The sequence below is a fragment of the Ranitomeya variabilis genome, chromosome 6 (assembly GCF_051348905.1).
Source record: "Ranitomeya variabilis isolate aRanVar5 chromosome 6, aRanVar5.hap1, whole genome shotgun sequence".
Taxonomy (NCBI): domain Eukaryota; kingdom Metazoa; phylum Chordata; class Amphibia; order Anura; family Dendrobatidae; genus Ranitomeya; species Ranitomeya variabilis.
Window position 1 is genome coordinate 140,301,404 of NC_135237.1, and position 22,237 is coordinate 140,323,640.

Sequence of the window (22,237 nt, forward strand, 5' to 3'; positions counted from 1 at the left end):
TGTCCACAGCCGATTGAATAACCACAGACAACAACTCTCGGGCATAACAGCTGCTTTACTTCAGCAGAACGGGGAGATATAACATGTAGTAATGGTTTACAGTTTACATGGACACTACACAGCCTTGTGACATGCCAACATACTATGAGTCCCAAGACCACCCAATGCAACAAGGGTTTATAAGCTACTCTAGGTTTTCTATTAGCCCATATACATTTTCCAACCAGAAATTGGAGTTTGACAATAGTCTTATTTTGTATTTTAAAAGGAATAAATCTGAAGAGGTCTAAAATTTGGGGGAGAAGTATCATGTTAAAGGACTGGATTCTGGCAAAAGGAAAATAGTAAATCTCTCCAAGTCAGAATTTAAACATTTAAACAAAATGTCTATGTTTTTTGCCCATTTAAAAGGGTGTGCGCTTTCTAGTCTATTTTTAGTTTGGGGAGAAACCAGTATAGAAAAATTAGAGATTTGGACACATTAAGCTTATAGTATTATACATTACCAAATCTGGTTAAGGAGTCCATTACAGCATATAAAGATTTCTCAACATCTGTACAGACTATAATTACATCATCTGCATAAAATCCAATGGCATGGCAAAGGTCTTCTATTCTTATGCCAAAAACCTCACTATTTGAATAAATGGACTCCACCAGAGTATGACCATTGCAAACATGATTGGTGCAAGTGGACATCCCTGGCAGGTACCATTGGTAATAGAAAAATTACAGGACTGAAAACCAGAGGCCAACACCGATGCATTAGGTTTAGAGTATAAGGACATGATTGCAGATTTTATAGGTCCCGCAAAACCAAATTTGAATAAAACTGTCTCCAAGAACCCCCAGTGCACTCTGTCAAACATTTTTTCTGTGTCCAAGGACAAGAGTACACTGGGTTTTCTAGACAGTTCAGCTATCTTTATTATATCAATCATCCTTCTTGTGCCGTCTATAGCTTGGCGTCCTGCCACAAAACCTACTTGGCCGGGGTCAATTAAAATGGCCAACATTTTTGTGTATCCTAGAGGCAAGAAGTTTTGAGAATATTTAAACATCACAGTTTAAAAGACAAATAAAATTACTTGGAGAGACTAGGGGTTTACCAAGTTTTGTAAGCGTTGTAGTCATAGTTTCCAAATTTGATGCACCAATAGAGTCTGAGGATTGCTATTAAAGGTTCTAAGTAAGTACAAACCAAGCTTAGGTGAGAATTGGCGATGGTATTCATTGGACAGACCATCTGGACCTGGTGCTTGAATTACATTTAGTTGTTTTATTGACATTATGAATCTCTTTCATGGTTTTAAATTATATAAGTTATGGTAATATTTAGCGACTATATTTGCGATTTCTATTGGGTTGCGAATTTAAGAATTATTGAGTCAGAATTAATGAATGGATAAAATCCACAAAAGAAATTGACCTGTTGCCAAATTAAAAATAATCATATTCCATTAGTATTATGTTTCTGACATACTATTCCAGTATGATCCATAATACAGCTATATTGTGAATTCCTAATATGATCATTAACATATACTTAGATCTACTCTGAAAGTGGACTAAAGGGCCATTTTTTAATTGTTTCCACTCTTCTCTGATTTAGGTGAACTAAACTTTGAAATATGTAACATGAAAACTTATAAGATGGGGCATATACTGTATTGTGGATAATTTAATATTTTTTTCAGTGAACTAATATAAAACTAAAGAAATAACTAATGATCTTACAACTGGCAAACACTTTTGTGCAAAGTAAAAGTCATCTTTTATAACAGTATTTGTGTGAATGAACTGAACACAGACACTATTTCCTTTTAGTCTTGACTTTTACATTTCTATCATTGAAAAAGATTGATGTAGTTTACTACTGTGCATTTCTTATTTTTCTAGAGAACCATGGACAGAATCTCAAAGGAATTGATGTATTGTATTTATTTGTTCCCAGACTTTTGACACTGGGTTATAGAACACTGTATGTCAACCGATATATCCATTGACTTATATGAAGTCTGGCTGATCACTGACAATCAATATCAGTAAAAAATATGCTTTTTACAACCTCAACCAGTGAAGAGCGGACACCTGTTGATCCAGAGGCAGAAGCTAAATCTGATCACATATTAAAATGTGACTGAAAAATAATCTTACTATCACTAACTGTGAATTATTTTAAAGATTTTGATCAAAATTTTCTGTATAATTAACCGCATGTATTGCAAGGGGTGAAGTCCAGAGAGAAAATTTGTAAAAGATTTGGAAAAAGAATTGACGCTCTGCAGATTTTAAAATCCACAGCTCTTGTCAATATCCTTATAGAAATGATTTGCTGACTTTGGATAACATTTTTTAAATCTCATATATTTAGCTAAAATTGTATTACACTGTGAATTTTACACAGTCAAATCCTGATGAATCTAGGCTTTATTTGTAGTACAGAAGATTCCCTCTTGGCACCCGAATATATTATAATCCTTGCTTATTTTGTAGATTGTGAGCCCTCGTGGGCAGGGTTGTCTCTCCTCCTGTACCAGTCATGACTTTTAGTGTTCAAGATTACTGTACTTGTTTTTTATTAGGTATACCCCTTTTCACATGTAAAGCTCCATGGAATAAATGGCGCTATAATAATAATAATAAATAATAATAATAATAATAATTATGAGGCTTGACCAGGAAGAAGCTTGGGGACAAGTGAAGTTAAAAAAACAGGAGATGTTGCTGCTGAGGGTGAATCTGTAGACTGTTTGAGTGCTATGGATTCGCAGCAGTTTTCCAAGCGGTGTACAGTAACAAGTAAACGTATGGAAAACCAAATCCGCAATGCACATGCTGCGGAAAATACCGCGCGGAAACGCTACGGTTTATTTTTTGCAGCATGCCAATTCTTTGTGCGGATTCTGCAACGTTTTACACCTGCTCCATAACTGGAATCCGCAGGTGTTAAAACACATCTGAAAACCGCACAAAAACCCGCGGTAAATCCACAGGTAAAACGCAGGGTGTTTCACCTGCGGATTTTTCAGAATCTGCACAGAAAAATCCGCACACAAATCTGAAATGTGTGCACATACCCTTAGAACTACTGACACTCTTTTTTCCTGTGGGCTCTGGGCCTAATTAAGCTTGGAAGGAGTTCATTGTTCTAACGTGCTTATATTAAACCAGACAACGCAGTCTGAGCTTGCTTGGGATGTCAGTTTAGGTGGAAGGCCATGTCTTGGTAGGTTTGCAGTTGTACCAAACGCCTTCCAATTTTGAATGATGGATTGAACAGTGCTCCATAAGATGTTCTGAGCTTGGACTATTTTTTCATTCTGTTCATTCTTTTCCACAACTTTATTCCAGAGCTGTCTCTAGTGTTCCTTGGTTTTCATAATGTTTGATCCCTAATGTTCACAAAGAAACCTCCGAGGCCTTAATAGTACAGCTGTAGTTAGAATAAATTGCACACAGGTGGACTCAATTTACTAATTATGTGACTTCTGGAGGAAATTGGTCACTCAGGATATTATTTAGCAGTATCAGACTACAGGGAGCTGAATACAAATGCACCTCACAATTTTCAGTTTTTGTATTTTTAGAAAACTATGTATCATTTCCGTTATACTGTAATGACATATCACATAAAATCCAAGTAAAAAAACATTTAAGTTTCTGGGTGTAATGTGAAAAACTATAGAGTAGTTCACGGTGTATGAATACTTTTTCAAGGCATTGTATGTTTATATAGCATATATGCATTATATGTACTGTACATAGGTATACTGTATATAGTCACACCTAACATACTGTATGCCAAAGCTTCCATTACAGAATAGTGTACAGGGAACTGGTAAGGTCTATGAATCCTACTACAGGAGATCATACTGAAAGGACACAGGTGCTGATGCTTTAATTGCAGGTATCAGTACTCCAAATTATATGTTCTGATACCAATGCAGTTGAAGGCAGGTAGACAGACTGAGAAAAAGCAGGGGTTTGGAAACCTCTTACATGCACATTTTTTTTTACAGGAATGAAGACTAATCACCTAACAAAGCGATTTGCAACGTTTCACAACTTTTCCTGCTGGACAAAATTCTGTTAAAAAAATGAAAATTTTAGTTCCTCTTTAATAAACTCTTTGTTACAGCTTCTCCACACTCTGACACAGAACATTAAATTATATTTAAATGTGTTGTCCCCTATTTTATGTTAAATTCAGGGTTCATTTAGTCTTCATCTGGATGTGAAGGCTGCAGCCGATCAGTGACTGTTGATTGGCTACAGTGGTCACGAGACGGACCTCACTCCTTACCCCCCAGGTGTTCATGTCAGCAGTCCTAAGGGGTACACAGTAGTGAATGTGGAGGAGTGGCACCAGACCAGGAGGTCATCCTTGAGCACGTGGAGTATAAGGTGTAAAGTAGGGGACAATGCTTTATCACAAATGCAAATATCAATAAGATTTTTCATGGATTAGTGTCCCTTTAATGATTTACCACATTTATATCTTTAATATTTACTTACTAGTGTAATTAGTCCATGTATACTTTGTATGTACCCACTCAGTGTTGAGACCACCACATAAAGCAGATGCAAATGATGTTTTCTTGTGTTTCAGAAACAAATAGACACTGGCAGTTAAGATATTTTTTGTAGAAGCTAATGGATTTTATTGTGCGTTTACCTCAAATAAAATATGTATGATCTCTATAATTAGCAGAAACAGATTGTATTTCACCAGGTAGGGAGATGATTGCAGTACTATGTGATATACAGATTCCTTTAATTGCTTTCAGGTTTAAGAAAAACATGGGGAGGAAACTCGATCTTTCTGGTCTGACTGAAGATGAAGCTGAACATGTCCTTCAGGTTGTCCAACGAGATTTCAGCCTCAGGAAAAAAGAAGAAGAAAGGTTAAGGTACGATATTTTTTCTGATGTGGAAAGGGTGGTGAAGCGTGAGCCATAGTTCATATATTAAACCAGTGTAGACAAGGTTTCATCTACTGTTATATTGCTGGATCCCTCATACTCATCATTATTTTGACATTAACTAAACAAATATTTTGAAGCAGTAGTGTCACTTCATATAGTATAATTTCTGACAAGTTTGCATGATGTATCTTAAAATATTAATTTTTTCCCCAACAGTTCATCGTTTCACTTAAAGGGAGATTCACATATTAAAAATTGAGTATAGGTAATTAGACAGCATGAAACTAAGTGACTTTGCAATTGACTTGCTTTTGCTATCTTGTGTCATTCTCCGAGTATGAGAACTTTTACCTCACATAGCGTACAGCTTGTTGCCAAAGATGTTGACCACCAGAGCCTGGCTAAGTATGGACAGTAGCAATATTCCAGACTGAGGAATTAACTCCTGAAATACTAGCCATCTCTCTCCAGTCTATTGATTTCTATACATCCGTTATGAAGCTGCTTATCTCCGCCTCAATGTCAGCCCCTTACTGAGCTGCTGTTGTCAGTCTTGCAAAATGATAATTTCATAGTGCTAACCAGTGGAAGTTTCCAAAGTACCTCTTCTATTCATTACTCACATGCCCTGTGCTTGTTCAAAAGCCATGTTATCTCTATATGCAAATATAGTAATAAGAGTGTAGATTACAGAACAAACACTGACAGACACTAATGTGTCACAGTAACAGGATAAAGCTCACCAGTAGGAGGAAGCTACTGAAACAGAACTGTTTCTTAAGGAAGAGTGCTTGCCCCACCAAAGACATAAAAAGACTGGAAAAGCAGTATTCTGCTGAATACACAAGTTTAGAATATTACTTTAACCCCTTTCCAACATCGGGCGTAATAGTATGCTGAGCCCACACCTTTATAGGCACATGACATATGACATGATCTATACAGATCTATACAGTTGATGTGCCCGTAACAGCCGCAGGTTGAATTGTGATCCACCCGCGGCTTTTAGCTAGTTAAATGCCGCTGTCAATTTTCTGACAGCGACATTTAACTCGCGCTTACCAGAAGCGCGTTGCTAATCCCGCCCATTGGTGACCTCGTTACATGATCGCGGGTTACCGATGGGTCGGCATGACATCCAGAGGTCTGAAGCTAACCTCTATGGTTGTCATTGACGGATTGCTATGAGCTCCTCCCCGTGCCGTGGTCAGCACTCATAGCAAGTGAGCATTTCTGCTACACACAGGTGATCATCGCTTTTATTTTATTGCTACATTGCAATAAAATGCAGTAACCACCGATCGACCAAACCACTGCACGACCAGCCCTATCCTTTCCTACTGTATCCTCACCTACTGTATCCTCACCCATCCCTTGTAGATTGTGAGCCCTCGCGGGCAGGGTCCTCTCTCCTCCTGTACCAGTTGTGACTTGTATTGTTCAAGATTATTGTACTTGTTTTTACAAGTATGTATTAGGGGTATGTATACCCCTCCTCACATGTAAAGCGCCATGGAATAAATGGCGCTATAATAATAAATAATAATAATGGGCGACCAAAAGAACGTATCAACACCAAAATGTCAGCTCGGCACGCAAAAAAATAAGCCCTCACCCAGCCCCAGATCACGAAAAATTGAGATGCTACAGGTCTCGGAAAATGACCTTTTTTTTTTAAAAAACAAATTTTAGATTTTTTTTTCACTACTTAAATAAAAAAAGAACCTACACATTTTAGTGTCTATGAACTCGTAATGACCTGGAGAATAATAATGGCAGGTCAGTTTTAGCATGTAGTGAACATGGTAAAAAACAAAACAAAAAACAACTGTGAAATTTCACTTTTTTTTGCAATTTCACCGCACTTGGAATTTTTTTCCCATTTTCAGTACATAATATGTTAAAACCAATGATGTTGTTCAGAAGTACAACTTGTCCTGCAAAAAACAAGACCTTACATGGCCATTTTGACCAAAAAATATAAAAGTTATGGCTCTGGGAAGAAGAAAAGCAAAAAATGAAAATGCATAAATTGAAATACCTTTGGTCATGAAGAGGTTAAGGCACCTTGTCTCTCTATAATATTTTGATACATGAACATGCAGATCAGTGTGCTGAAACTGTATTCCAATATTTTCAGATCATGGGAATTGTGGGTATTTAAAGAAATTCCTTATGCATTATACTTCTTCATGCCATGTAGGTACATTTAAGTGTACATTTTCTACACTGCACTGCTTCAAATTTTCTAGAAGACCTTACATTTTCTCAGAAAGGAACTTCTACGGGCAAAGACCTTGCTATTAATGCAAACTTAAACGGGTTGCCCGGTCTAAAATGATAAGTCTGCAGTCTCTCTCTACATCATATAGGATACACTGAGGCTCCAGCATATATCATGTAGAAAACATTGAGACTGCTGTATTTATCACAAAAGATACACTGTGACTGCTGTATACATTATATAGGATACACTGAGGCTGCTATGTATGTACATTATTAACATACTCTGAGACTGCTGTTAGACATCACATATGATACACTGTGACTGCTGTATACATTATATAGCTGTGAGACATGAATGTGATGTGAGACATGAACCATACATTATAGTTTGCTGTAGTAACCACAATGATAAAGACTACATCAGGTTATGTACAGTATATATAATCCTAAAAGTATGACATCAAAACCAAAGAAATGAGCCGGAGCATAAGTTGGTACGCTTGCTATGCGTAAGAGCACGTTCACACTGTGGCCACTTCACCGACAAAACCCAAGAAAATAAACAAAATGGGCATATACCCTGTAGTAAATAAGTGAATCGTACATGTAACAGGGTAATTGATTAACACTATGTTGATCAAAAAGCGTAAAAGCCATCTCACCGCAAAAAGATGTACTCAACTGGGATGATCCTGACTCCAGTATTAAAACCTTACCTTGTGTTAGCTAGCCTCAATGTAAATAAGGGCAGATCAGCACAGGAGCACAGGGGCCCACCTGCTCATTCACCTGTCCATAGGAATTTATAGAGATGAAATACCTATCTCGGAAAAGGGGGCATGCCCCTATCTGTACAAATTACAAGAAACTACAGCAAAACCAAAATAATTAGCCAGAGCATAAGTTGGTATACCTGTAATGCGTAAGAACACACTCGAACTGTTGCTATTTCACAGACAAATCTTAAGAAAAAAAATATATGAGTCTATACATTATTATAAGGTTTATGCTCATTTTGATTTTTTGGTGGGGTGTTTAAAAGCAGCACATGTTCAAACTGGAGACTTTTTCTGCTGTGTGAGACTTGCGGGCACAGTTTGATATTTGTGACTTTTCGATGTATGTCATCAGTTCAGTTTCATGTTACATTTTCTTCTTAATTGAACTTTCACTTCACGGCTATGATTCCAACTTCTACATAGTTCACATGGAAAAACTAGTTTTGATGTGAATGCGATGTGACATTAAAGTCGCTGATGTAAAAACATTATTATTTCAAAACAACTCAGTAGGAAATGAATTGGGATAATCACGTTAGCTTTGTTAAAATAAAAGTTACAGACTGGGGTATAGGGGGACAAAAAAGTAATGATCATTATATTGGCAGGCCACAATATTTAGAATGCAGGCTCAAATGTTTATAGTTTATTTCTGGATGTTATAGTACAGTATTTAGAAATATTATGATTATTTAGCATTTTTCAGTTATGTTAAAGTCAACTAGCAGTATACAATGATGTGTTGCAGTATTAGGATTCTGAGGCCAAATCTGACTTCCCACAGTACTGGCATGTTCTTCTTATGTCTGCGTTCTGTTCTTCTGATACTCTAGTTTCCTCGCACATTCCAATACATACTGAGAGATGAGTTGTCTTTATACAGGGTGGAGCGCGGTAATTTGCTTTTTTGCACTGCATGCTGTGGCGGCACTGTCGGTCGAAGAGAGGGGAGAGTGGGTGTGGCTTACAGTGGCTGATGGGAGATTTGTATTCCTCCGCCTTTCAGTTGCCATCATGCAGTGGACACGTGAGGAGAGGTCATTTTGTGTTGAAGCGTATTTTTCAAATGCCCACTCGATCATTGCAGTGCAGCGTGCTTTTCGTTTACAATTCGCTGTTCCTCCACGCGGACGTGTTCCTGGACGGCAATCAATTGTAAATTGGGTGAATGCATTCAGAACAGCAGGGAATGTGTCATGTGTACGAAGGGGACCTGAGAGAAGGATTACAACACCACAAAACATCGAGAGAGTTAGAGCAGCAGTACTGCAATCTCCGAAACGCTCTGCTCGGAAGCAATCATTTGCTCTTGGCATTTCAAGACGTTCTCTCCACCGGATTCTTCATGATGAACTGAATTTTCACCCGTATAAAATGTGCGTGGTCCAACAATTGTCAGCACGGGACTATTTGACACGGCGGACCTCTTGTGAAGACATGTTAGCAACGATACCCCGTGACGCAATTGTGTTTTTTTCTGATGAGGCACATTTTCACCTCAGTGGGTGTGTAAACAAACAAAATATGCGTTACTGGAGTGAAACAAACCCCAGAGAAGTTCACGAGAGACCTCTGCATTCGGACCGCGTCACTGTGTGGTGCGCCATATCACGAGTAGGCATCATTGGTCTTTACTTTTTTCAGGATAACGGTCGTGCCATAACTGTGAACTCCGAACGGTACTTGTCTATGATACAGGATTATTTTCAGCCGGCTCTTGAGGCAATGGAACTAGAGGATACATGGTTCCAACAGGATGGTGCCACTGCACACACAGCGAGGGTTACCATGAATTGTTTGAGGCAAATGTTTCCTGGACGGCTTATCTCTTTGAGGGGAGATGTGAACTGGCCAGCACGCTCACCAGATTTAGCCCCATGCGATTTTTTCCTTTGGGGTTACCTGAAGTCTAAGGTGTATATCAACCGTCCCAACACCTTGGAAGACCTAAGGAACAATATTGAAGCTGAAATTGGCAGAATACCAGTGGACATGCTTGTTAGGGTTCATGAAAACTTCAGAAAACGTATGCAGCAGTGTGTGGATAGCGAAGGTCGACATTTGCCAGATACACTATTTAAAACCATGTAATTTAAAAATTCCATTACTGTTCAGTATAATTAAAATATAAAATAAATTTTTCTAATGATCATAATTTTTTTATTTCATTCCCAAATCAGCAAATTACCGCGCTCCACCCTGTAGAAAGCCTGGTTTACATGTGTGTGAGTTTAAGGTAGGTAAAATAGGTAGTGGAGAATTTAGTTGATTTCACACTGTTCATTGTAAAGGGTAAATTCTTGATGGATTCTGCACAAGGAATTGACATACCACTGATTGCCAAATCCTCACCACCAGAGATGAGTGAAATTCTTGAAATTCAAATTTGCCGAATTTCCCCCCAAAATTCGATTTTACGGCTAATAAACTTGCACGAAATTCAATACTGGAAAGATTAAAATTGTAAAATATACGTGGGGAGAGGAGAGAAAGAACATTGCTGACCGTAAGAGCTTACACTTTACAAGGAAGAGAGGACCCTGCAGACCATAACAGCTTATTCTCTAAAGGATAGAGAGGGCCCCATTGATCATAAGAGATTACACTCTATACGAGAGAGAGAGGACCCCGCTGCTGACCATAAGCGCTTGCACTCCACAGAAGTCAGAGTGCAGTACCCTACTGATCATAAGAGCTTATACTCTGTAGATGAAAGAGTGAAGACCCCGCTGACTATAAGAGCTTACAATCTACAGAAGTGAGAGAGTAACCCGCTGATCATAAGAGCTTACATTCTACAGAAGTCAGAAAGTACCCTACTGATCATAAGAGCTTATCTATATATATAATTGTCTAAGGGTTTTTCCGTCTGTCTGTCTGTCTGTCTGTCTGTCCTGGAAATCCTGCGTCTCTGATTGGTCGAGGCCGCCAGGCCTCGACCAATCAGAGACGGACACAGCATGGCGACGATGATGTCATAAAGGTTGCCTCGACCAATCAGCGACGGGCACAGTCTGCCGCCAGGCCTCGACCAATCAGCGACGGGCACAGTATCGACGTAGATGTCATAATGGTTGCCATGGCGACGATGATGTCATAAAGGTTGCCTCGACCAATCAGCGACGGGCACAGTCTGTCGCGAATTCTGGAATCATCATTGTCCATATACTACGGGGACATGCATATTCTAGAATACCCGATGCGTTAGAATCGGGCCACAGTCTAGTACTCTATAGACAAGAGAGAGAAGGCCCCACTGACCATAAGACCTTACACTCTACAGAAGTGAGAAAGAGAGTAACCTTCTGATCATAAGACCTTACACTCTACAAAAGTGAGAAAGAGAGTAACCCTCTGATCATAAGAGATTGTACTCTACAGGTGGGAGAGAGAGGAGACTTCTAATCCTGGAGCAACTGTTGGTCTCATGCCCCATACTTATAGCCTAAAGGTACCTTCACACGAAACGACATTATAACGATATCGCTAGCAATCCGTGACGTTGCAGCGTCCTCGCTAGCGATATCGTTTCGTTTGACACGCAGCAGCGATCAGGATCCTGCTGTGATGTCGCTGGTCGCTGAATAAAGTCCAGAACTTTATTTGGTCGTCCGATCGCTGTGTATCGTTGTGTTTGAAAGCAAAAGCAACGATACCAGCGATATTTTACACTGGTAACCAGGGTAAACATCGGGTTACTAAGCGCAGGGCCGCGCTTAGTTACCCGATGTTTACCCTGGTTACTAGCGTAAAATGTAAAAAAAACAAACAGCACATACTCACATTGCGTCCCCTGCAGTCTGCTTCCTCCTCTGACTCAGCGCCGCAAAGTGAAAGTGAAAGCAGCACAGCGGTGACGTCACCGCTCTGCTCTCACTGTACGGCGCTCAGTCAGTCAGGAAGTGGACGCAGGGGGACGTGAATGTAAGTATGTGCTGTTTGTTTTTTTTAGATTTTACGCTGGTAACCAGGGTAAACATCGGGTTACTAAGCGCGGCCCTGCGCTTAGTTACCCGATGTTTACCCTGGTTACCAGGGGACCTCGGCATAGTTGATCGCTGGAGAGCGGTCTGTGTGACAGCTCTCCAGCGACCAAACAGCGACGCTGCAGCGATCGACATCGTTGTCGCTATCGCTGCAGCGTCGCTTCGTGTGAAGGTACCTTAAGCATATATAAGGCATATATGTAAAGTTTGGGTCTTGAGACTCACAGTAGGGTTGAGATTTGTGCCCATAATACAGATTCTGGACAGTCCAGTGAATTAGCTCTCTTGCTTTACTTCAAGATAGAATGAGTTCTAAAATTATTTAGTAAAATGACAATGTTTCTCAGTACTAGAAACACAGAAAGTAATTTAACTTGCTCTGTAAAAAGATGAGATAGAAGATTTTTCTGTGGAGGCCTGAATTAATGAGTGCACTGCACGGGTTGGGGGATGCTGAGACAAATATGACAGTATTGTATGTCCATGACTCACATTCTGAAGAGCCCAAGAAACAGCTTTTATTTTTGTAACCTTTTATTAAAACAGATAATTAGTCTACCATTTTCCAGCAATTCAGTAAATGCCATCCAGTCTACAGCACAATAACTCCTAGCAAAAGCAAGGCTAGCCAGAACCTTTCGTTGCTCAAAAAATGATTTGTTTTGATGAAGAACTGACTTGTAACCAATATTAAAGATTTAGTGAGCATTACTCAGTTTGTTTTCTCAAGTGTGAATAAATTGCTGAAATTGTGTTAGTGCCAAAAAATGTATTAAAACCACAGGCATTTTAGTGTAATAAATCCGCAAACAAAAAGAAAAATTATTTTGAAGGCAAAATGGTCATTAGGTCTATTTCTAGAAATCTGAATACATGCAAGAATTGCTGGAGGTGTTTTTTGAATCAGTCATGTAAAAATATATCTTAGTTCATTCATTTAAAGCAAAACTGAAAATAAGCTCCAATGTAAGCTTCTACTATTTAAAAAATTGTAATAAATTAGTTGTCATTTAAAAAAAATTGTATAGGGAGCACTGTGTTCTTTTATTACATGATAAATGACGTAACAGTCACTACAAGGGAGCTCAGTGCGGAGGCCATTGTGCAGCTGTATTGGAGATTAATATTAAAGGGAACCTGTCAGGTCCGCCGTGCCCTCCAACCCAGCAGCATTCACATACATCTGACTTAATTTCCTGCCTAACCAGCTCTGTATAATGTTATTCTGTTTAATTAATGTTTAAAAAAGGCATTTATAAGCTTTTCCTCTGCTAATTAGGGCTCTGACTAGTAGATGAGACATTGGTTTCCCCAGACTAGTCGGCCCTTTTCCATGTCTTCTTGCCCCTGTGAGTGTGATTACATAATTTGCAAAAGCCGGCATCATCACCAGCTCATGTAAATCTCGCGCATGTGTGCCGCTCATTTCGGCAGCATCTCTGTATCTGGGTGGAAATTTGTCATGGAAATAAACATGTACCTGAAAGTGTTGGTCCAACAGAAAGAAATCTTCTTTTAAAGTTGTATATACATATGTTTTGAAGTTCATTTGGAAGTGAAAAGAAAATGCTCCTCCACCTCCTCAGCCTCACACTGCTATCCCTGCCTAGCACCATCCTCTTCTGGTTATTTAATAGGTTGTTCAGCCATGTAACAGAGTCAACAATCTGTCAATCAACCAGGAGAGGGAGGTACTAGGCAGGGAATACAGCGTGAGGCTGAGGAGCTGGAAGTGCATCATGACGCCTCAGAGCACTTTCAGACAGACATATACAGAGCCTCAAAATTAGACTACTCACTTTTGTAGTATAACTTTAGGGTAAAAAAAGGGATTGACTTGCTTATCCTTTAAAAACCTGTCATATAAATGGTCTGAGGGGAGTTTAACATTTCAGACAGATTGCTTTTAATTGTCCAAAAGCAATCTATCCATCTATCTAGAAAAAGGAAAACACAGCAGCACATAAGTTTAGGCCATGTGAAAACACTGAAAAACATTGAAAAACATTAAAAACATTGAATCCAGATTTTACTACTCAAAAAAATGTACTGTATTTTTTGGATTATAAGACACACTTTTTTCCCCCATATTTGGGGGGTAAAATGGGGGTGCATCTTATAATGCGGATATACCTTACCAGCCACTGTGGAGCAGGGTCCCAGGGTTGCTGCTGGAGGAGGCAAGAATGGAGCGTTGCTGCAGGCCACAGGTTGGGATGAGGTAGTGTTCGGATGTGCGCCACTGCAGGTGTCCGGTGGTGTGGGGGCTCTGCTGACATTTTGTGAAAGCCCAGAGCCCCCACACTTACATGATTTACTATGCGGTGGATCTCATCTATCGAGATCTTGGTGTCGAGATCTCTATCTGTGCATGTGCCGCTCCTGGCAGCCATTTTCGCTGAGGGTCGCTGCTGGAGGATGCAAGAGTGGAGCGTTGCTACAGGCTGGGATGAGGGTGTGTTCGAATGTGTGCCTCCGCAGACTCCGGGAAATTGGCTGCCGGGCGCTGATAGAGATCTCGACACCAAGATCTCAGGAGATGAGATCCACCACATAATAAACCATGTAAGTGCGGGGGCTCTGAACTTTCACAAAATGTCGGCAGACCAGACATCCACAGAGGCACACATCTGAATACACCCTCATCCCAGCCTGCAGCAACGCTCCACTCTTGCATCCACAAGCAGCAACCCTGGGACCCAGCTTCACTGCAGCCACCACCCCCGGTTTTACAATAAGATGCATGGATTCTAAGAAGCACCACCATTTTATTAAAAAAAGTTTTTTTTCCTATTTTTCTCCTCAAAATTTCGGGTGCATCTTATAATCTCGTGTGTCTTATAATCCGCAAAATAAGGTATTTACAAAAATAAATAAAAATGAAGGTTCTTAGCACATAAAATGGCCAATTCATGTATGCCCATCAACCACAGAAAGGTGACCTCCCTCTGATGGGTCCCTGTTCTACTGTATATGCCACTCTCGGGCTATCAATCTACAGATAAATGAACACTTATGTCTCTCCCAGGTTTAGCCTACAGTTTATGGGTAGGTCGAACTGATTACGCCACCTGCAGGTCAATGGGAGGAGTACAGAATCAGGCTGGAGGCAGCCAACATCCAATAGTTATATATACAGTAAAAAAAACTGATCAGCACCTCCCAAATGTGAACATGTGCAATCTGCGAGACTGCAGAAAAAGGAAAACACAGCTGCACTATGCATAAGTTCTGGCCTTGTGAAAACAAGGAAAAACTTTGAAAAACATTAAAAACATTGAATCCAGATTTTACTACTCAAAAAAATGTACTTACAAAAATGAATAAAAATGAAGGGTCTAAGCGCAAAAATTGGCCAATTCATGTCCCATCAACCACGGCAAGGTAGACAGATGGAGTGAAAAATGGAGAGAGGAACGAGGAAAAAGAAGAAAGAAAAAGACATTCCACCTGTCTTCATGCTTACCCATTACGGCATTTCTCTCCTAATCGAAGGTGTTTCTTATATGCACTTTGGCAGCACGGTGGCGCAGTGGTTAGCACAGCAGCCTAGCAGCGCTGGAGTCCTGGGCTCAAATCCCACCAAGGGCAACATCTGCAAGGAGTTTGTATGTTCTCCCTGTGTTTGCGTGGGTTTCCTCCGGGTATCCCAGTTACCTCCCACATTCTAAAGACATACTGATAGGGAATTTAGATTGTGAGCCCCAACGGGGACAGTGATGATAATGTGTGCAACCTGTAAAGCGCTGCGGAATATGTTAGCGCTATATAAAAATAAAGATTGTTATTAAGATTATTATTTGGCTAATAACCATATGATAATTTTCGTATTAACCGCCATCTCTTCTCTCCCCCCTTATTTTTTGCAAACCTATAGATTGAATTTGCTGAGATGGCTTTCTATCCTAGAGGCTACCCTCGATATCCTTTACATTTATGAGTGCATTAATAACCTTAACAGTACCTAAATTATGGTCTACAAAATATAATTCTTATTTGTTGTTTTATTTTTTGTTTTTGTACTAATGCAGATATACAGTATCTTGAAAAAGGCAAAAGTATAGGCCAAAACGTTGAGCTAGTTATCTGAAATCCATTTGGGTCCTTTTTTTCTTGTTTGTTAAATAAACTATTTTGCGACCTACTTTTCTGCGTGCCGAAGTTTGTACGGCACATGCAGCTGTATGCTATTCAGTTGTAGAAAAAGTATATTGTGCAGTATGCTTATTCTGCAGGATTCCTCTGTATGAGACGGCTGAGAAAAAGGTATGTTGTCATGTACCTGGGAGACAAACGCTAAAAGAATATTCTTTTGACATAAGTCCAATCCATTGTCAGCTACTGAAATATTCTATGATTATGCGTGGTCCAATTACTCACAGAATAAGATATAAACGCTAACTGGAAATCCAGTTTCAATAGTCAGGTAAAAATGGTGTAAACACATTTGACATAGCATGCAGTATATATGTATGAAAAATAAAGGATCCATTTATTCACCCACATTAACTACCTGTCCACTTTCTGTGTGGTGCTGTCGTGGGTGAATTAAAGGGTATATATTATATATACAGTGTATAAATGCTTCCATGTAGCATTTCATGACACCGCTGTTTGGAGCACCAGACGAATAACCAGATCTATAGGGCTCCAGATAATACGGAGGATCACTAGAGGGTTCTGGATAGTTTAATAGCCAGTATGATTTTTGCATCTGATTAGATCATTTAATTTACATTTACAGTATGCAGCCTTGTCTTCAGTTTAAACCCAATTAGATGTAACCATTCACATAAGGAAGATGTCCAGATAAAAACTGATGGCAGACTATCCTAAGCAGCAGTGAACTGAGATTTTCCGATCATACATTGTGTTCATTATAAAGGTTTATCAATGTTTGCATCGATAATACTCAAGAACACTAGAAACCTGTGAATGCTAATACCCAGAAATCCAAAAATCAATACACTGCAGGCTCCTGTGCTGCCAAATTAATTACATAATCCTGGCACAATTCATAACTATGTCAGCCTGTGGAGGAGCGTTAAAAGGATTATAGATGCTGGAAATCATACATTTACTCCAAAGCGTCCGCCTCTACAAGGATGCAGTCTATTGTGCGTCTGTCTGGGATTATTATTGGACGCTATCAGCGAGCGCTACACAGCTCCGTGAACCAACTTTACATGTCAGCCACACAGTGCATTGTGGAGAAACCTTCACTTTCAGGGGCTCCAGGTCAATTAGCAATGTTATGTCCACAGTTGCTGATGTGGAGAGCCATTGACCTACATTCTTTTAAGGGACTCTTCAATCTTTACATGTTTGAAAGGTCACTGAACGACAAGCCGATCAACCAACCTTAGGAATCAGTTGTACTCTATAGAGAAAACCTGGATTTTAGTGTTCAGTGTCCCTACAGTACCATCACAGGTGACATTATATATCACAACGTTCCTGTTGAAAGCAGTGACTTGTCTGTGTAATACAGCACTGGACAGATCACTCAGAGCAGTAGAATCTCTTTATAACCACCTTACACTCCAGCCAAGAGATGAGGATCCATAAAAGTGGAGCTCCATCTGTTAATTCATAATTTCCTAAAAGGTCTATGAAGAGCAATATGAAACCTGGACAAAACAGCCAACCTTCTCTATCTTACAAATGACAGCAGAATGACTTCAAGTATTTTTTTATAAACACCTTAAAGGGGTTTTCCCACGAATAAAAGTTGATTTTAATCAATAGATCTTAGAATAATAATCATTTCCACAATCGGATGTGTTTAAATAAAATGTTCCTGTGCTGAGATAATCTTGTAAATGTTCCCCTGCTGTGTACTGTGTAATGGCAGTGTCTGACCATACAGGAACATGGTCTGATCATACCGCAGCTCCGGGGCGGGGGAGGAAGCAAAAGAGAGTATACAGACATTACAGCACGGGATCACAGCTGATTCTTTTTATGAGGTAAAACATTTCCCTGCCTGTTTTTAAACAATGTTTTACTTCAAATAATCATTTGCGATCCCATGTTGTATTGTCTGTATAGTTTTTTTTCTCACCTAATGCCCAGGAGATGTGGGATGATCAGACCATGTCCCTGTACGGTCAGACAGTCATTACATAGTACACAGCAGGGGCACATTTATAAGATTATCTCAGCACAGGAACTTTTTTTTAAACATATCCAATTGTGGAACTTATTATTATTCCAAGATCTATTGATTAAAATTAACTTTTGTTTGTGGGAAAACCCCTTTCAGCTGCATTTACACAATCAGATAATTTGTCAGATTCTAACGCTAACGAGTCGACCCATCGTCCACGATAATTGTGTAATGTGCAGGCGTTTAGCAACTGAACAATGTTTCCTGAAGAGCTTGTTCATCATGCATGAAATCATTTAGCATCACTTATGGAATTTGAAAACTGAACACAAATACACATCGGATTATCTGTCTGAGTCTTAGCCATTTCTATTATTTTTAACACCAGCAAGCCGATGGAGCACAGAATGATGAAAATTAAAGAAACTCTTAGCTACAGATGTATTACGTGCATCAAAAGTTTGGACACAATAGTTTTCCTTGTTCTTATTGAATGCACACACATTGTAGATTCAGACTGAATGCAGCAAAACAACAAAGTAATACATATGGAAACGAGGAGTAAAAAATTATTGGTGAAACAAACCAAAATCTGTGAAAACCTTAAATTCCTCAAAGCACCTGATGACAGCTTTACACATTTTTCTCAAGCAGTTTTATCAGGTGGTCACCTTAAATGGCTTTCCAACAGTCTTCAACGAGTTCCAAGCATTTCTAAGCATGTATTAGCGAATTTTCCTGCACTCTACAGTCCAACTCTTTCCAAACCATCTCAGTTACCCAACTGGAGAGGGTGGGTGATTGTGCAGGCCATACAATTTTATGAAGCACTCCAGCCCTCTCCTTCTTGGTCACCGGCGTGTTTTGCATCATTATCCTGTTGCAACACAAATGATGGTCCCAACCAGATGTGATATCATGCCATTGCAGAATGCTGTGGTAGCTATGATGGGTACAGTAAGTGTGCCTTGAATTTGAAATAAATCTCCAAAATTGTCACCCACAAGCATCCTTAGAGATGAGCAAATACATTTAAGTGGAATTGAACTCTACTTGAATTTCATAAAAATCAGTATTCACCATAATAAGGATCTTTTTTAAATTGCTTCTGTGCAAATTAAGCAAAATGGTGATGGGTGGCTTTTTCTGGACCATAATGGGCCATCCAAATGTTAAAAAAAGTCATTATCCTCACCGTTGACCTCAACCTCTCCATTGCTGCTCACACCGTCCTTCCGGGCCTCAACGCATCTTTAAATACCCTCACACTTGTGATTTAATCACTGTGCTGTGACCTCTGCGTGCCATACTGCCCGGCAGGGTTCTGTGTCTAGAGATCATGGCATATGTTGCAAACTCATGACGCTGACAACCTCCCACACGTGTGTGTGGAAACCTCCCACTTACCTTGACACACGTAAGTTCCAGCACAGTGAGCTGACATGGAGGGGCTAAAGAGGTCAGCAGTGAGTTGAGTATAAGAATTTTAAATTTTTTTTTACATATTATATTTATTATGCTCTTGGGGACTGGAGAGACCCCAGAGAATAATGAGAGATATTAAACTGGTAGAGAATAACTTCTCTGTGGATCTAATATTCTGGGAAAAAAATATGTGAAGAGACAAATTTGAGTTTTGCCTGATCCGTTGATCTCGAATCCCCACACTATCACACCTCTCCTCCATGCTTTACAGTGGGCACTATATATGTAGCAACCATCTTATCACCTCTTCTGCTTCTCACAAAGGCATAATAGTTGGTGCTAGAAATCTCAAATTTTGACTCATCAGTCCACAGTTCAGATTTCCACTGATCTGATGTCCAGTTGTTGTCTTTCTTGGCTTAAACAAGTCATTTTTTGTTTGCGGTTCTCAGTAGTGGCTTCTTTGTAGCAATTCAAAAATAAAAGTTTGCATCTCAGTCTCCTCTGGACAGGTTTTGTTGACATGTGTCTGTTAATTGATGTCTCTGCATCATTTATGAGGGCTGTTATCTGAAGTGCTATCAATTTGTGGTTTCTGATGCTGACTGCTGGTGATGAATTTATGCGCTGTATGAGAAATAATTTTTGGTTTTCCATTCCTAGGACAGTCCTCTTGAGAGCCAGTTTCATCATGACGATTTGATGGTTTACATACATTCAATACATTCAAGGTTTTAGCAATTTTCTGGATTGGTTGGCTTTTATGTTTTAAAGTAATGATGGACTATCATTTCTCTATACTTACTTGAGTGGTTCTTGCCATATTCTACCATATTCTAGCTACAACAGTTGTGGGATAGGGCTCAGTACTGTATAGACCTGTGTACCAACACTACATCTGCAAAACACAGCTGATGGTTGCATACATCTGAAGGCCAATCATTTCTCAAATGAGCTGTTGACAGGGCATATCTGTTCATTGGAAGCCATTCTATTTCCAAGGGTGTGTAAATCTGCCATCAGAGTAAAAGGAGGGTGCTTTGATGACTCTAATGAAGCCAGACCCTGGCCAACTCTTACCAGGGCCTCTTGGGGGATTGACAGGACACTTTCTTGTGTGCAGAGGTATTCTGTCGCTTGCAGCATCTCAAGGGAAAAACCAACTGGGAATGGAGCAGAACTAGTTTGGTCTTTGTCTATGGTCCCTGGCTAGATCTTTATAATTTTGGGTTTAGTATGTTGAAACATTTTATAGAAAAATATACCTGACTGCAATTGTGTAACCAGCATCTGTTTCATGCTGACCATGTTTCCTTTAAATGAATTATCTCTGAGATGAATTGTGTTGTTTTTACATATTTACCAGATTATGTATTTAGGCATGCATCTACTCCTGCTGGCCAGTGTGGTGCTGGCTTTTTTTTTTTTTATAGAAAATTGCACCGTTTAGGGTGATATTTTATGTTGCAGCTTTTGTTGCAGAAATGTATGTTGCTGAAAGTCAGTTCCATATATCTCAGTTGATTTGTTTCAGGTGAATAAAGCAATTTCGGAACTTTCTGCAAGAACTTCTGCAGTGCGTGAATTTATACATATAATATAGAATGATTGATAGTTGGTAATAATAATATAATATTTAAAAATAAAATATCTTATGTAATGTTCTGGTTTGTGTATTTGGAGTAGGCTCTATTTTTTGTTGTTTTTTTAAATAATAAATTGTTAGTTAAGTCAACTTTGGAGATTACATTATGCTGTCCTTTTGTAGGCAACATAGTCATATATTTATTCCTGTCTTTAACTCTTTTTGCTGCAACTTCCCCTCTAAATAAACTTTCTAACCGACTGACTACATGAGACTGAGAGCCTTTTTTGGATGCTTTCGATATCAGTGTTAAGCAGAATGTAATTGGCCTAGGTGTGTTGTGCAATTATTATAACCTATCAATTTGTATTATACAGTGCTCAAAATCAACATTTAAAATGGATTAACAGATCTAGCCTACGCTGAATGTGGATGTAGAAATTAATAGTGGAGTATGTTGCATTGACTAGTAAAAATATAGTCTGTGGCGCAATTGATTTTTGGTAAAGGAAAGAGAAAGGGGGCTTAGAAAGGGACCCATTGATCAAATTGGTATTTTTTCTATTAGTTTTATGCTTCTCTATAACATACAGGATCTGCTATAGTGACCTGAATTTCTTAGACAAAGAGTGGAAATTGGTCATGACTTCCTAATGGACTTAGATTTCCAGTTCAAAGGAAAGTGCTGCCCATTTCCTCTAGTTAGACACTACAAGAGGTTTTTAGAAACTTGAGTTTGTTTTCCTTCACTAGGAACATTGGATTTATTGCAGTACAGAGCATAAATGGTGTTCCTAGCATCTAGATGCACTTTCTGTGAAAATTGTGTTTGGCAGGAACTGGTCTTTAGAGATTTCAATTACATTTTGTTGTACTCATACATATTTGACTAGCCATATAAATTGTCATTTTTCATAAGGTCTGGAAAATGTCCCGCAATGCATTATGGTCTATTTGACCTTCCATTGCAATCATGTATAATGGATTTCTTTAAAAAAAAAAAAATGCACCCACAAAGGTTTACTTTTATCAAAATGTTTGTTTAGATAATTTTATAACAAGTAGTATACGTTAGACTAATTATTAATGTTTATTATATTTATTAGTAATTTTGTCAATTTTGCTTGTAGGGATAATTTATAAATTAATATACATTCAGTATTATTAGTAGAATTATCCTCACCATCATCATCACATTT

At 39.1% G+C, this 22,237-nt stretch overlaps 1 protein-coding gene across 5 annotated transcripts in view; it reads left to right on the forward strand.

The window, feature by feature from the left end:
* The window catches only part of MYRIP (myosin VIIA and Rab interacting protein), a 1,107,682-nt gene that overhangs the window by 267,351 nt on the left and 818,094 nt on the right, over positions 1 to 22,237 (forward strand). For all 5 annotated transcript variants that reach the window (XM_077269059.1, XM_077269058.1, XM_077269060.1 and 2 more), the window contains exon 2: positions 4,791 to 4,913. In XM_077269059.1, coding sequence (XP_077125174.1) covers positions 4,804 to 4,913 — 110 coding nt within the window. In that variant the 5' untranslated portion in view covers positions 4,791 to 4,803. The remainder of the gene's footprint in view (positions 1 to 4,790; positions 4,914 to 22,237) is intronic.